Genomic DNA, 16,352 nt, shown 5'->3' with positions numbered 1-16,352 from the left:
TGGAAAACACTGAAGAATCAGCTGAAATGTAAAAGAGGCAAGTAAATGTTCAGAATGCTGATCTGATAATTCAGATAGATAAATAGATCGATAGATGGATTCAACCCCAACATAATCAGTAGAGTACTAGAGTACAAGTCACCCATATCAATATTAGTTGAGATGAAGTACCTGACGTTAAATGTAAAAGTATCAAAATTAACAATTTTACAATTAAAAGTAAATTATACATTTATTTTCATTAAATCGGCCAATAATCGGATCCGATGTCCAGCATTTTTCTGATTATCGAAATTTGTGACTCTTCAAAAATCAGATTGACCAGTCTAAATTATTTTGAAAATCCACTGCTTTGGACTACAGCATACAATCTACAAAGTCCCAGTGAGTAAAGTTATTAAAGCAACATTATGTAGAAATGTTTTGATCCGACCCTCTCACTGAAGTTTCATAGTGCAGAAACAAATGATGGGGGGGGGGGCCGAGTGGCTGAGACAACGACACCATTCACCCTATTACAAGACACTGTAGCATCAACATGATTTGAAGCTGTTATTTTAAGGTAAAAAAGTTACATAATGTTGCTTTAAATAAATGTAATGGAGTAAAAAGTACTCCATTACATTTATTTAAAGCAACATTATGTAACTTTAAAAGTAGAGCCGTGGAAAGTAAAGTACACGTACCTCAAAATTGTACCTAGGTATAGTGTTTGAGTAAATGCACTAATAGATACATTGCATTACGAAACAAAAATATATCTTTTTTATGCAAGACTTGAATTAAATGATGAAACATTTACTTAGATGTTCAATTAAAATGCACGCCTGTGAAATTCAATGTGAACAGCAAGCAAAACATCACACATATACATCATCATACAATCACAAATATCCACATTAAATCATTCTTTTATTTCATTTCAAACAGCAAACTGTAATTGTCCAATTTATAATACAACAAAGACATTTTAAACATGCATTAAAGTCCAAGGTAGCAACCCATGGTATATAAAATCATTTGAGAATACAAAAATAAATAATGGAATTTGTTACATAGAATCCAGAAATGATGGTCCAATAATCTCACCATAGTATAATATCCACCTGTACTTCATGTGGTATCGATGGCCTGTACCTTGAGATATAAAAATATTATGGAAAAAACTAATGTGCAACCATTAAAGCTGCTATAGGCATTATTTTCTTATTAAAATGAGTGCTGAATAGCTCTATGTTCCAACAGTGCTATAGAGTAACTCATGTCTCTCCTCCTCCTGCAGTAAAATACAGAAGACATTTCCTGGTATCCCTGCCCACTTTATCCAATCAGGACAGGGAACTCCATAAAGAGGTTGTCCTGTCTGCTTGTGAATGTGCAGAGAGCAGGATCCTCCTGTTTACTGGCATTGGCGGCACAGGGAAAACTACCAATTCCAGCGCTACAGGTGACAGCTTATACAGCCAAACATGGCAAACAATGAAAAATACTTGGAAAAAAAAGAAAGAGGCAAAGAGAGCTGCCTCGAACGAAAGAAAGGAGTCGTGCAATTGTGGTGACGTAGAGAGGAGGGAGATTATTTCTAACTGCAAAACGGACAGGAAGTTAGCTAAAACCACGACGATGCTTACAGCAGCTTTAAGAGAATGGGATGAGTCATCAACAAGATTCAACATGTGCTTTGAAATACTGATATGTTACTTGTTCAGTCCAAATTAAAGAAAATACATCTGTAACAGTCAAAAACAATACAGGAAACATTTGGACCTGGATATGTGATACCATAGAAATGTACAGATCAAATGCTCACGAACTGCAGCAATGGAAGAGCTCCTGTCGAGCAGGAAATACTTTCAGTTTTGAATCTTTCATCCTGTAAAGTTCAGAGCATCCAAACATGGTATGAGGCTATAAACAGTTTGTGTTTAGTCTGTGTTCACACAAAACAGCCAATTTTGTGACCATGGGAACAGTTTATTTTATTTAAAAATAGTCTTTGAAGATCCAATAGCTAGCCCGTCTTAACAGCTAATCTTATCGAGCTCACTTCATCACCAAAAAGCCAGTAAGTAGATCTTTCTGCAACGGTGGGATTCTTTATGCAAACAAATGGTGCTTGAGGTCTTCAAAAAGACCATTAATATTCTGTTATTACAGTCACGCAGACATTATCTACAAACTATGGTTTGCCCTCACAGCTGTTTTCTTTATAACTGCTAAGGCCAGGAATAATAAACAAGGCAGAAAAGGAAAGTGCATTGACTTTAAAAGTAACATAATGGGATTCAAAGAACACATACCCTATAAAACACATAACAGAGCAACCCAAATCTGAACAAACAGCAAAATATCACATCCAGCAAGTTCTTGTGGTTTACACAACATGACTCTTGTCCTCAGGAGTCAACTTTGCCGTAAGTCCCCTCCGGTGGTCGGTAGCACTTGGGAAAGGCCATCAGCTGCAACATGTTGAAGGCATATTTTCTGCATCTAATATTCTTTTGCACGTTCTCAATCCGACATCCTTCTCTGGTGATCAAATAAAGAGGGTGAAGAGGAATAAGGGAAGAAAAGAAAAGAAAAAAAGTAAACATGAATGAGTTTTTAAATAGTTTGAAATGATAGACACAAGCCTTTGAAAGAGGCTTCTCACCCAAAACACAGCTGAATGTTGGCTCTTAATTGGCTCTAATTTGGCTTCATGAAATACTGATTTGTGTTTTTGATGAATGAGGTCATTTGGTTGTTTTATATCCAAAACAAAAACAAAAACAAAACAAAAACATACATGACACATTTGAGCAGTAGGCTTGATATCACTCTGTAGAAATGTACAAAATATACTTAAAGTACCACAAATAAAAGCACTCGTTATGTAGATATAATATATATTATATAATTGAATTTTAATTATGAGAGCCCGACCAATATATCAGTTGGCTGATATTATAAGTCAATACTGGCATATCACAGATATATCAGTATTGGCATATATGTTGCACGATATGTGCCGAGAGAGAAAAAGATGCATTTAAAGTAAATGTAGATAACTATATGGACTGAAACACAATGTTTGTCTCCAATAACTTTCTGGTAGAAAACCCCTGCATCATACATTGCCAAACAATTTAACTGTCTTTTTTCATGATGTTATTTAAAAGTTTATACATCTCATTCATCTAAAATGTATGTTTGATGCTTTAATAGCTCATTAATAACAACATTTTCACTCGAGGAGACCTAATTTACCTAAAGAAAGAAAATGACAGCTTGAGTTTACCCCAAACTAGCAGTGAGCATAAGAAGCTGCTATAAAATAAGCACAATAGAAATGTCAGATATGTTGAACGGACATGTTTAACTATAAGTCTTTAAATATTAAAGTTAAGGCTGAAAATGACCACAGAAATAAACAAGTCTACAGATTTCAAATACCCCCACAATGCAAATCAACTGCCAGCTGAATAACTGCCGCATTTTTGATAACACAAACACATACTTGGAATGCTTTCAACAGAGACTCTCTTGCATGATGTATAAATCTAGGTGATAGGAGTTATAAACTAGAGTTTAAGTGATGCCTTTCGGCGTAATCTCTATTTAATAAACAAATCAATTAATTCCAGATTTTCATACTAATTCAGCTGCTTCTTTATACACCCATCCAGCATTTACACTGCTAATGACATTCTCAAGTCACATTCTCTTTGCACCAACTCTGTGCACCAACAGTATTTTCTTTCTTCAGCTGGACAGCAGACTGGCCAGAAATATTTCAACGCCTTCCAGTGGAACATTCCTTGTTTTGTTTTTTATGCTTCAGAGGATTGTATGAGAAAGAACATCACATAATTCAGGCTACATTTAAAAATTTTCCTTTTGATTTAAAATTAAAACACCTTCTTATTCTATCTACATGACCAACCAAGACCTGGCTCATTTATTCAGGTTTGACACTGTATTAACTTGTGTCTGCTACTGCTTCAGTCATATATCAAAGATTATGTTTCTGTTTGCAAGCATAAACTGTGGGGCAAGAGCCACAAGCTCAGATTTCCAGACACACAGGCGTGCTACAAGTGTTGCCCTCTAGGATTGTAAGCTGCAAGTATGCGTTATGGCGTCAAACACCTCAGACATGAATCAGCTCATCTGTGACTCAGTCTTAACTTAAGTAAATAAGTCAACTGTCCCGGATGTGGTTTCTGCTGTAGGTCCGTACTGGTTTTATTGGATTACAACACTGTGTTAAGGCATTAAAACAGACTGTAAGAGGGCACGGTGTAAAGCAGTGAGAAGTGGGACCATATGAAGTCTGGATACCATTAAAGTTTTTTAGACTGTGAGGTATTTGCCAATTTGCAACTCAATCAATACATAACAGGCTTTCTGTGTTCTTCCAAATATTCTTTAAAAAGTCAGTTCAAGAATGACAAGTTGTATCTGAAAAGTTTCAGCTATTGAGTTAAAGGCAAGTTTCCTATGCTTTAGCCCCTAAACTATTTTGGGCGGAGGAGTGGCAGTCTCCACGTTTTTCCTAAACTATGTATATCTTGTACATGTGCTGACACAAAGCAGAGTTTAAGGCCAGGATTGTCAACATGAAACTGCAAGTGTTGAGACGTCTACAGATAGCAGAGATAGAGAGAGCACTCGAGGCACTGCAGCTTAAGAAAACACATGCAAATGTCCAAAACACAAGCAAATTAAGAACATATTTAAATCTTTTTGAGGACAAGAAAAACACTGAACATGTAAACAGAAGCACAGATTTCCAAACATGCAATTTGTTGAAGTTGACCACTTGTCAATGATCAAGTCAAGTCAAGCTTATCTTATAACATATGTTGTATTTGGAGTCCTTTATGCTACTTTATGTTTTCAGATGGGTAAATATGTTTCTCAATTTGCTTGTTTTGCACCACTTTATCTGCACAGAATGTATCATTTACGTTACTACTACGTTATCAAAGTGGTAAATCTTTCACTCAATCACCTCAGTTTTCTCAAGTTGCAGTGTGTAGAGCTCTCTCTGAAAAGAATAAATGTGCCAAGAGCTACACGGAGAGTCACTGAACACATAAACATACATTAATTTGACTGAGCAGTTAAGAGTTAGTGACAGAGAAAAGGCAAAAGAGGACAGAATAGATTGTCTGCTTCTGAAACAGCAGTTCAGTATGTAGCCGGGAGACTGGAAAGAACCAAAGGTGTGATTTGCATGACAGCTGTATTGCAGAAAATGGTGAAAAGGCTCATGACTCATCCATTTGCAAACAGTGCCATATGCATCACCCAGATGTGAAGATGTGCTCTGTATGCGTGTTAATGTGCCACTGTTGAACCATTCTGAGCAATATAATCATCAAAATAAATTAGGTTCTGTTAGGCAACTCAAAATTGTTTCATGTGGTGTTATGCGTTAAAGGATAAGACAAGCAAAATTCTATATTTTCTTAATAACAAATCACATAAAAAGAACAAAAGCACCAACGAATCGATCTTACTAACAAGTGCATTTTGTGTATGGGAATTTATTCCTTGTTGTCGGTGTGGCACTGGGTCACATGTTCTTTTATCAGAATAACACAGGCACTGTAGTTTATTTCAAACAAATCCCACATAGCCTTCACCATCCCTCTGCCATAAATACTCACCAGTGCACCAAATATGCATTAATCTGCAGCTGAAAGTAGTCCCCAAAAATGTTTGAGTAACATCAGTGCTTTTTTTCTGAAATAACTGAGCCATTTTTAGAAATCAAATTGTATATTTGTGACATTTCTTTTAGTTTTTTCAAATAGTGACATTTTTAGTTTGAATGAATGGGTTTGAGGCTGGGCGACACAAACAAAGAGCATAATTTAATGCCAAACTTGGGGATCAATAAAGGATTCAGGATAAAGGATTTACCTTTAATATGTCTGAGATTCAAAAATGTATTTGATATGCAGTCAGTCTGAACTTTTCTTTAGTCTTAGGAAAGTTTACTCTTGTCCCAAGATTAAAGACTAATTTAGAGTTAGTTAGAAAAGATTCCTGTAAAATCAGGACAGAGTAAACATTCAATTGCCAGTTATTTAATTTAATACAATCTGATTGAAATCAATTTTCCCCAATCCTTCACTATTGCTCTGGGATTTACTGCCTACATCTTGGACGTCGATACTAAACCACTTGCGCTAATTAACCTTATATGAGAAAGCCAATGAAATCACACCACCACCACTCAATAAAGAATAACCAGCAAACACAGAAAAAAGGAGTGAGTAGAGATGGTGTTGTCAGCAATTTATTGATATTTTGCAAGCAGAAAAACAAGACTTAAAATGAGCCACACAACCAGTAAGTGGGAGCTAACGAGCAGCAGGGCAATGGGGTAAAAGTGTCGTGACGCTGGTTTGTTCTCTGTCACGGCGCCAGCCTCAGGGTCCTCCCACTGCCCAATGTCTCCCTGGGTCAGCCGACTGCAGGGGTGCCCAGCAGAGTGAAACAGAACGAACAAGAGATAGATCAGAACACTGTGGTGTTAGAACAGCCCGGATGTTGTCCAAGTGTGGATTCTGGCACAGACTGACCACTTGAGAGCCAGTACTGGCTGCACCAGAGAGCCCACTTAGATACATCGCCATTAGTATAGATTTTTCCAGAGACAAGCACGGAGAAGAAATGAGAGAAACAGGCTCACGAAAAGCTGAGATGGCAGAGGATGGAGAGAAGAGGCATGCAGTTTCATGCATAAAAAGGGAGGAGGTTTTGTGCAAAATGTGTTTTCATTACATCTGATCCAGCTGATAATGCATCCACAAGTCTAGTGCAGAAGACCCATCTTAGTGGTTTAACAGGTTTTTGGGAAACGTGACACTTTGCGCTACCATATTGATTTCCTTTTGGATATCATTTCACTTCATTCACACTGTTTTTGACTGAGTTGGCTCACTGTTCAGAGTACCGGAAAGGACGGACAAGCTCATGCCATGAAATACCTTATGGCTCGTCTGAAAAGAAGAATAGACTCAATTATTGGTACTTGATCTGTGTTTGTTACTGCATGTACAGAGTAGCAGGTTAGGTAAACGACAGTCTTCATGATATCAAACTTCCTATCACGTACAATCAAGCACAGCTGTAATATGCTGTTGTAACTGGTTCATAAACAGTCATTTAAGTCACAGCTGGGAAAACAAAAGTAGCTACTGTTAAAAACACAAGTCAACTGGTCCGACCTTCTGTCAAATCAATTAATGGACGAATATGAGGTACAAGTTCTCAGCGTCTTTTCATGAAAACAAGCACAGTTACCTTAAATACTTGCTGAAGCTGCCGTTCATGTTAAAGAAACAATATGAAACTTTTCACCTGTTACAAACTAAAGCAAATGACCAACTTTCTTAAACATCAGTGACTATAATATTTTATTTCTGCTGATATGGGTCGCTCAATCAAAACAAAATAAAATAATTATTTTTAAGCAGTCATGAAGCGTGGGATCATGTGAGTTGTTGTCTTCATTGTTAAACAACCATCATTTCTAATGAAAATCTATCTGATGTGCCCCCCTTTTAGATGCACTATCTAGCTATCCTCTCTCACCTCACTTCAGTTCAGCTGTAAATGAATGTTAAATTCTTCTTCTTCTTAAAGACTAATCATTCTACTGAGTATTGAGGTTAAATTAGGCCCACGGTCGTAGTTCATTTTGAATAAAATAGACCTGTTGACTTTATTCAATGTGATTATAAAATTGTTGCTGTTGCTCAATGCATATGCTGGTGGTAGAGAGGAATAAAACTCAGACAGTCGAAGAGGCTGACATCATTGTGCCTGGAGGATATCATTGCAGATTAATGGAGTGTGCGAAGATGCACCTTCCTTTTATCCTTTTACAATACATCTTCATCACTAATCTCCCACCATCATGCATTTACAACAACTCAAACACAGATTTTTACTACTGTATATCTGAATATGAAAACAACCAGAAGAGAAACCCAAAGCACGTATTTTCATTTTTGGAACACATATAAAGCAACCGATGCAGATACAGTCATCTTAGAAGTACAACTTCTCACTGTAGGTACTGTATTCAAACTACTGTTCACACTACTCCTGCAGTAAGACAGTGAATTACTCTGGCACTGCCGTCCCAACCCCCTGCGGGAGCTGAATCGCATATGTTCAAATTGTTCAGACATCAGGAAGTGATAATAATAGTCTGCCACATTTAAATTCAGAGGAACGTTTTGGTATAACAATGTCCTCATCACATTCTACCTGACGTTTACACACGTGCCGAGGGCTACTTAAATGCTTTGCCACCTGTAATTGTCCTGCCGACAATTATAGGGATACATAGTTGTTAATGTGACAGTTATGGATACAAAAAACATCCAATCTATTTGGACGACCACTTTCTGACACAAAAACCGTTTGGGGACCTTCGTTATTAAGGTTAGATTACTGTATATAAAGAAGATATAATAAGCCTGTTACAACAGTGAATAGTCTCATTTTAAAGAGCAAACCTATTATAAAGATTGATATGAAAACATTGATTTTTGTGTTTTTGTAGTACATTGTTATTTATGTATCATACATTTGACTGGGTGAAGCATATTTGTTACCAATATGAAAACCTGCTTCCTGTGTTTTGCATTGTACCTTTGATTATATTTTCAACAGTGTGTTCTTTTTGAAAAAAGCCACAAAGATGGAAAAGACTGGATACTTATCCATTGATACACAACATATGGTTACTAGTTATTGCAGTTACAGTTATATACACGTTTTTTCCTTGCCCCCATGATACCTTGCGCGAATTGGCAACAGCACGCCAATCCTCTTTCTTTGGCTCTTGGGTACAGCTTATCATTCATTCATGAAGATTTAGATTAGCGACTTTATTGAGTGAACACTTTTATTATTCTATTATACTACTATATTGTTTAGCCCACTTAGCTAATGCTTCTGAAGTGCCGTCAGTGCGTCATGTAATATGACTTTGTTACTTCTGCCAACTGGAGTATCATCCATAACTCTTTTCTCAGTAAACTCCCCACTGACCTCCCAAGGAAACACAAGGATACAGTCCACAAAAGTCCTACATAGTCCTAACCTGTAGCAGGCAGGACAGTGAGGGGCAAAGGGTTGAACTTTTTGGGATGAACTTTGTGTTTAAAGTTGCTTATCTACAGTGCATGTTGTACATCAGAATGGTTTGTGATGAGTCATCAGGTGTCTATGTTTGTCAAAGGTCAAATGTCTATCACACCTGTTGGATTTACTAGTTGCATTGATTTATTGCGTTACTTTATAAAAACTGGTTATTATGTAACTTAAAGTATGACCGAGGTTATCCATTTACCAAGTCTAATTTGTACCCAATACTGTATTTGACCCTGATTAGTTGTAGAATATATTGAGTGATTGAGTCGTGGCCATTCATCTAACACAGCTGTCATCAGCTGGCCTCTACAGGTCATTACCGCAGGCACTTCAGATGTGCACTTCTTGAATAGAACTTATCAGATCTAGACAGATGCAGATGTAGATGTTTACCCTGCTGGCAAACACAAACACTAAAGGCAGCAGCGTCACTGCAGCACTGACAGGAATATGCATGGTTGCCTTTGAGTGTGTGAGGGAGGGTGGTGATGGAGGAGCGACACATGATGATGTTTATACTGGCACATCTAACAAATAAAAAGTGCAGACACACTGAAAGTGATGTGCGTGATGAATGACAGCTTTTGCTCACATGACATGTGCTGTGGGTGCAAGTTATTACTTTTGCCAGAAGTTTCTAATTATATTCCATTGTTGTTGTTGTTTTGAGCACCCATTGCATTTGGGGTGGTGGCAGAAAATCTAAGAGACACATCTTGAACAATTAAAACCAAAACTGTCTGCAGGGCTACATACTACTTAATCAAAGTAGAAAAAAATAGCCAAGTTTCCATCAAAATGTATCACAAATTTTCACAGAATTTCAAGAAAATTGCCGAAAGAAAATGCGAACGAATGTTTGTTTCCATCCATTACAGCTATGTGATTATCTTCGGAGTTGCTTCATTGAGATATGTGAAAAACAAGGTCAGTAAATACGTTAAAAAACAATATAAAAAACAATAGAGATATGAAAATTGTCTTTGTTTCATGTACCAATGTGTTGCAGGTTCCATAAGATCTGTGTAGAACGATGAGGAAACAGTTTTAATCTGCTGCTCGGAAATAGCTGATCAATCATGTGAATTAAATGTTCACTACTCTTTTTTTTTAAAAAGGCAAAAACCATTGCATAACAATACGTTGATGGAAACAAGGCTAATGTCTTAATGTTGTCTGGAGGTCTGACTTTTTAAATGATAAATATTTAGTATTGGTTGGAACAATAACTTTCACCCATAATAGTTTTATGTAGTGTTTTATTACAGTCTTACCTCCGCATACAGTCCAGAGCACGGATGAAGAAATCCTTGCTGAGCTGGTGTTCATCGCGTAGGAGGGCACACTGCTCTAATGTGACAGACATGGATGTCCGGTCTTTGGCACTTTTACAGCTGGTAAACCTGATGCCATTTAACCTTCGGCAGATCTGGAAGAAAGTGAACAAATGCAATGTTTCCATGCATCATTAACACAACCTGATCCTTTTTTGTCAGTGAAAGTGACTTTGTGTATTTTGATCTGACACAGGCTTAAAGGGTAATTCTGGTATTTTCATACACGGTCCCTATTTTTGACATATTTTGGGGTCTAAATGATAAAAAGGTACAAAAAGATTTGGCATTGATTCAGCTTTGACTTAACCCTTAAAACACCAGTCACACAATAACACAAACAAACTAACCGATCAAGGCAGTAGTAGACCAGCAACTCCTTTCTTCTGCAAGGTAAAATTATGTTTTTTGTCAGTGGAGTCTGGTGGCTTTGGCTCTTACTCTTTCACAACAAGGTCTATCCCTGTAGGGATCCTTTCCATAATGTTGTCAGACACTGATACTGACAAAATAATCCAAGTTTTGTTAGAGGCATGAACTAGAAAGCACTTTTAGTGGACGTCCTTAAACAGGCACAGTTGCACCAAAGGAATAAGTTGCTGTCATTGCAGCCTCTTTTTTGTGGCTGCCATCTGAGGTGATCTACAGGACCAATTACAAAATATTTTATTCATATTGGTCATCTAGACACCAAAATATGTAAAAATAGGGCCCAAGTTTATAAATACCAGAATTACCCTTTAAAATCTGTCTAAAGTAAAATGTATTAATTACACATTTTATTATAACATGAGAAAAATACTTTTACATAGACTAATCAAATAATACTGGATACCTTCAATTATACATGTTTCCTGACATGACCTGACATAATGTGCAAGTTTGACTATCACCCAAATCTACAGATGTTTGATCTCAACAACTATTGGATTGCCAAAAATCTTTGCAGAGACATTCATGATCCCTGGAAAATGAACTACAATAACTTTGGTCATCCTCTAACATCTAGCACCATCATCAGCTCAAACTTTTTATTTGTTCAATACTTGGTTTTAACACCAAGTACTTGCACAACTACTAATGACATTCCTATAAGCCTCAGCTGGACTTTGCTTATGAGCAAATGTTTGCATGCTAACTTGACACAGCCTTGTTTTAACAGATTCTTGCAGTGAATTCTGTGAATCACAAGCACTGTGAGAACATGTATAGCAGTTCATGGACAGATGCTGAAAATTAGCTCAGCTGACAGTGTTTATACAGTATCGTCCTCAAAGTCAATCCATCATGCTCAGGAAGTTATGTTTTGTTTGGCTCAGTGCACCCACTAAATCATATCAAATATCAACACGCCAGAAATGTAATTCTAGACTACTAGAGAAAGTTAATTTATTCCTTGACAAGAACAGACAGTCATGGTTTTATAACACTGCTGCTCACCGTTCCAGCAATCCATAGTATCTCCACATTCTTCTTCTTCTTTGTAACTACATTCTGGCCCAGGGTTTCAAGTAATTCCTTTATGTCAGTCTGTGTCTGAAAACACGGTAGACCTGTTCATAGAGAAGGCAAAACACATTTCCAGTAAGTGGTTCTGTTTCCTGTTTTGTTCTGATAAAGATAAAAGTTTATGACAACAGGCTGCCACTCAAAACGACAATCAGATTCTGTTAAATGAATGTGTGTAAGCAGACAAAACAATTCACATCTCACACTATCTTGATGTGGTAAACTTCATAAGATATCAATGCATACTAAAACAAATGAACAATTACATACAAATCCTGTTTTCTCCACATCTTTGTAACTGCACACATGAGTCGCTTTGCTGCGGCAGGAAAGATTTACAAAGATAAAGAATATTTGTCATTTGTAAAATAAATGAAAATGTTGTGCACTTACATTCTAGTGGCACCTTTTCACTTAATGATTTGTAATAGGCCTCTAACATCTCAAAGTTCCTCTGGTTTATTCTTTCTTGTAGAGAGATATCTCCAAACCTGAGAGGAACACAGAGAGAATAAAGGCAGTTATGGTGCAGCATCAACGACACGTCAGAGTCTATCATTGTAGTGAAGAGCAGTGAATGCTGCATTTGGTTAAAAACAATGTGATAAAACTGAAAATAGCTTCTTCAGTAGGATTTTTTATTGCTTTTAGAGAAAACCTAAAACATTTTCAACCAATTAACATTAATTAAATGCAATATAGTTACACATTAAACAATTCTTTGCCTATGAGGGAAACTTAGTTGAATGCCAGTGGACTTCTGAATGCTTTCGCACAGAAGAATTATTATAATCAATTTTCTAGACATAGATGCACATTATAAGAATTTGCAATAAAGAATATGCCGTGCACGAATCAAGATCACTATGTGATATTGATTACTTTAAGACCACATAGGTCTTGGTTAACAAGCTCACAGAAAAAGAGTGCTTGTCCTTAACTGCAACAGATGAAGTTCTTCAGAGTGGCTACAGTACCTCTCAGCTATAGTTTGCTGTTCATTGATGCCGACGTTAAACAGCACCGGGAATACTCGTAGAGGCTTGCCCCCCTTGATCTCCTCTGGCAAGGTCTGAAAAACCAGTCGTGGTAATGGCACTTCTACAGTGAAGTGGTCTCTGAATGCAGGGAGAGAGAAAGAGAAATGAAAGGTAAAAGAAATAAGATGATTAAACTGGTATTTGATATGTTTTGCAATGCTGCAGAATTTGATAAGTTTGGGCAGTTGTACAATCTGACACCTAAGACAGGCCTGAGCAGGCTGTAAAAAGAGAGAAAGATGTGTGTGTGTATGCATGAGCAAAAGAGATCATAAGTGTGCGAGACAGATTGCCTTACAGATTGACACGGAGGGGGAGGGTTGGAGCAAGAGGAGTGTATCATCTTATTACACTTGGCATAATGCGAACAGGTCCAAGCTCAAATAAAGTTGATTGACCTTGATGTGGTAAATGTCCTAGAAGTGATTCCAGATCTATTATTGCAGGGAGGGCGAGGGTGTAGGTGATCATGATGTAAACACTACAAACTGCTGTGGTATGAGACTCCCTAAAGAAATGCTTGTAATCACATGTGGATTAAAGTTCACCAACACTTAGAAGTCAGAGCTACTTCCTCGTGACTGTCAGCACAGTACAGCTGGGCCACTCAGTGACCTAACACTCATTTTTCATTTTTGCAGCTCACTTGGGAATTTGTTTGGCCCAAACATTGCACACCATAACGGCCCTCAGTACCAGGCTTTGCTTTTAATTTTCTGTCTACAGAAACAGACCCACTGTTGTCGGGAAATGTCCCACAAGAGCCTGATAAATCACTTATACCTATAATAATCATGGTCAGAGACTCTATAGCAAGACAATATGCGAATCCATGCAAACCGAAGCTCAAGTTTATTGCAATTCATTACAAATCCAGTGGTGGGTGATATTGTATAGCCCAGAGCCCTTGAGGCTCTGCTGACAAAAATAATAACTGTTTTCAACACGGAAAATAGATCAATAATCACAGAGGACAATCAGCACTGGATTTATCATGACAGATTTATTTTACTCCAAAAAGACACTGAAGTTCAAGGCTGGTAAACGGGATTTCAATCACACCGGAGGCCTCATTAGCACAACATAATGATAAAAACTTGACATATTTGATGTTGCATATGACATTGTTGATGACCAGGACGGTTGGTAACGCTTTTCTTGACATAGTAAATGTAGTAATTTCACCAAAATCCTTTTAGTAATGCGTTAATATTACCTTTTTACTGATAAAAGTGATACATTGCTGTAGCGCATTACTGATGGGATGTCTTAAGACCTTTAACGGCTAAAATCACCTAACCTAACTATGCTACTAAAGGTTGGAGTACTCAAGTGCTTTGTCTTTAGGATATACCAATTATCACACAGACTAATTGAACATGTGTAAACAATAAAAGCAGACAGAGAAGGAGATAATGTCTCACCTTCGGCCACACACTAAAGGCTGGAGGTCACTGAGGTCATCTGTCTTGGCCTCTGTGATCTGGAACACAACTCTCTGAAGGTCTGAGATTCCAACCTCCATGTCCTCCAGCATCCCAATCTCTTCACCTTAAACAGTTTGATTCAACAAGATTAGCAGAGATTTGGTTCTTGCTCATCACATGTCTATTTAGCTACTCAAAACACAGTGAGTTTGGCTGAAATGTCAGAGCAACCCTCTGACATTTCAAATTCGAGCCAAATTCACCTTATTCTGGATGATGAATGACCTTGAGCTTTAGCAAACCAGCATGAATGAGAGTATAGGTGTGCTCCTATTTTTCAAGGGCCTTCCCCTTAATTTAGTTTCATATCAGCCTACTCCCGGAACATGTTGTATAAAACCTAATGAGTGCATGTAGTAAAGGTATTATGCCATAAAAAAAAAAAAAAAGGAAGTGCAGCGACTCTTCACCTTGCTGCTTATAGTGATTTGTTACATCATCACAATCACTCATCACATTAGCCAGGTTCACCTAAACCAAAGCACTATATTAGTCTGTTTTCCTTCCTTGAAAGCAAATTAAGCAAACAGCTGTGCTGACTGAAGGTTATGAGGTTGCCAGCTGTGATTTTACTCTTACACATTTACTCACTGTAGGTGCTGAGCAGGCTCTCAAACTGGGCCACCAGGCCAACCAGGTGGAGCTGCCTCAGGAAGCCTTTGTCTTGCATTCCTGCATACAGCCTCATGACAAACCCACAGGCTAAGGCTGCCAGCTGTTAAATAAACACACACACAAAAGCACACATTTGAACCACATCTCCTGTAAATCGTGCAGCTAAGCAGCCACAAACTGTATGCATGTAAATCAGGAAGCCCAGAATAATTGGAATAATTCAGCTGCAACACAAGAGAGAGAGAGGGAGGACAAACAGCCCAGAAGCTGCTGCAGCTGCAGCCTCACAGCTGTTTTCATACCGCGACGTTTGAGTTGTAATTCTCTACTCATTAAGAATGTTGTCACTGCTTTGGTAGTTGTTTAGAGTTTGGTGAAGTAATCTGTGCAGTATTTGCTGCCTATTTTCTGGCTCACACACATCAGCTTATAGTCTATAGAGACAAAATCTGATAAATTTACACACCTACCAGAAAAAATAAGGTAGGTATTTTGAGTTTTAGTGTATATAAATATTTAATAATGTCTGGGAAAAAGTCTAAATGCTGTTTGGATAAATGAGATTGGAGATTGTACACCACTGATTGCTTTGCACTTTGAGCCTCAAAGAACACACTATTAGATAAGAACAAGAACAAAGGAGAAAAACTTCAACCTCAGCTGAACTGAGACAAGTAGACATCTACAGTAAGACAAGAGGATTTCTAAAGAGTCTTTATCAACTCAGTGTGGCCACCTACTGCCTGACTGAAGACCACGTCTCGCCTTTGCTGGAGGAAGAAGCCCTGTGGTATGCTGCAGGCTGCTTCCTGCAGGAGCACAAAGGTCATGGCTCTCTTCGCCTTCTCCACAACCTCCATCACACACTCCTTTAACCTGGTCACTGGCGGACGTAGCTGCTCCCTCCAGTCACCTGCAGAAGAAGATTGAATGGGGTCAAAGAGGAGTGGAGTTGTTGAGAGAGATGGAATGATAGTTATGATATAGTTGAAGACTAAAAACTTTCTTTACGCTTGTGTTCTCAGCCAAAAACAATACAATGTTTATCTGGGAGCTGAAAACCGGTTCAGCCATTCATGTTTGCTTGAAAATCAAGAGGGTTTACAGGAAAGAAAATTTTAAAACAAAACTGAAAACAAATTGCATGCTGTTTAAAGAAGAGCACAAGTTTTACTGCCGATACGTGGCCACAGTTTTTCTTT

General features: G+C 37.8%; 1 protein-coding gene across 6 annotated transcripts in view; it reads right to left on the bottom strand.

Moving 5' to 3' along the window:
* Positions 1–893: 893 nt before the first annotated feature.
* Positions 894–16,352, bottom strand: part of inpp4b (inositol polyphosphate-4-phosphatase type II B) — a 253,045-nt gene continuing 237,586 nt past the window's right edge. For 4 of the 6 annotated variants that reach the window (XM_073469338.1, XM_073469339.1, XM_073469337.1 and 1 more), the window contains 8 exons: positions 15,891–16,063; positions 15,127–15,250; positions 14,473–14,599; positions 12,986–13,126; positions 12,402–12,499; positions 11,940–12,052; positions 10,440–10,594; positions 6,277–6,467 (listed from right to left, as the gene is read on the bottom strand). In XM_073469338.1, the coding sequence (XP_073325439.1) occupies positions 6,293–6,467; positions 10,440–10,594; positions 11,940–12,052; positions 12,402–12,499; positions 12,986–13,126; positions 14,473–14,599; positions 15,127–15,250; positions 15,891–16,063 (1,106 nt within the window). In that variant the 3' untranslated portion in view covers positions 6,277–6,292. Of the gene's footprint in view, positions 2,530–6,276; positions 6,468–10,439; positions 10,595–11,939; positions 12,053–12,401; positions 12,500–12,985; positions 13,127–14,472; positions 14,600–15,126; positions 15,251–15,890; positions 16,064–16,352 lie in introns of those variants that run through there. The other 2 variants (XM_073469340.1, XM_073469342.1) reach the window with 1 other exon arrangement.

Source organism: Pagrus major, chromosome 1 (genome assembly GCF_040436345.1).
Source record: "Pagrus major chromosome 1, Pma_NU_1.0".
NCBI lineage: Eukaryota > Metazoa > Chordata > Actinopteri > Spariformes > Sparidae > Pagrus > Pagrus major.
This window is presented reverse-complemented; position numbering and strand designations above follow the sequence as displayed.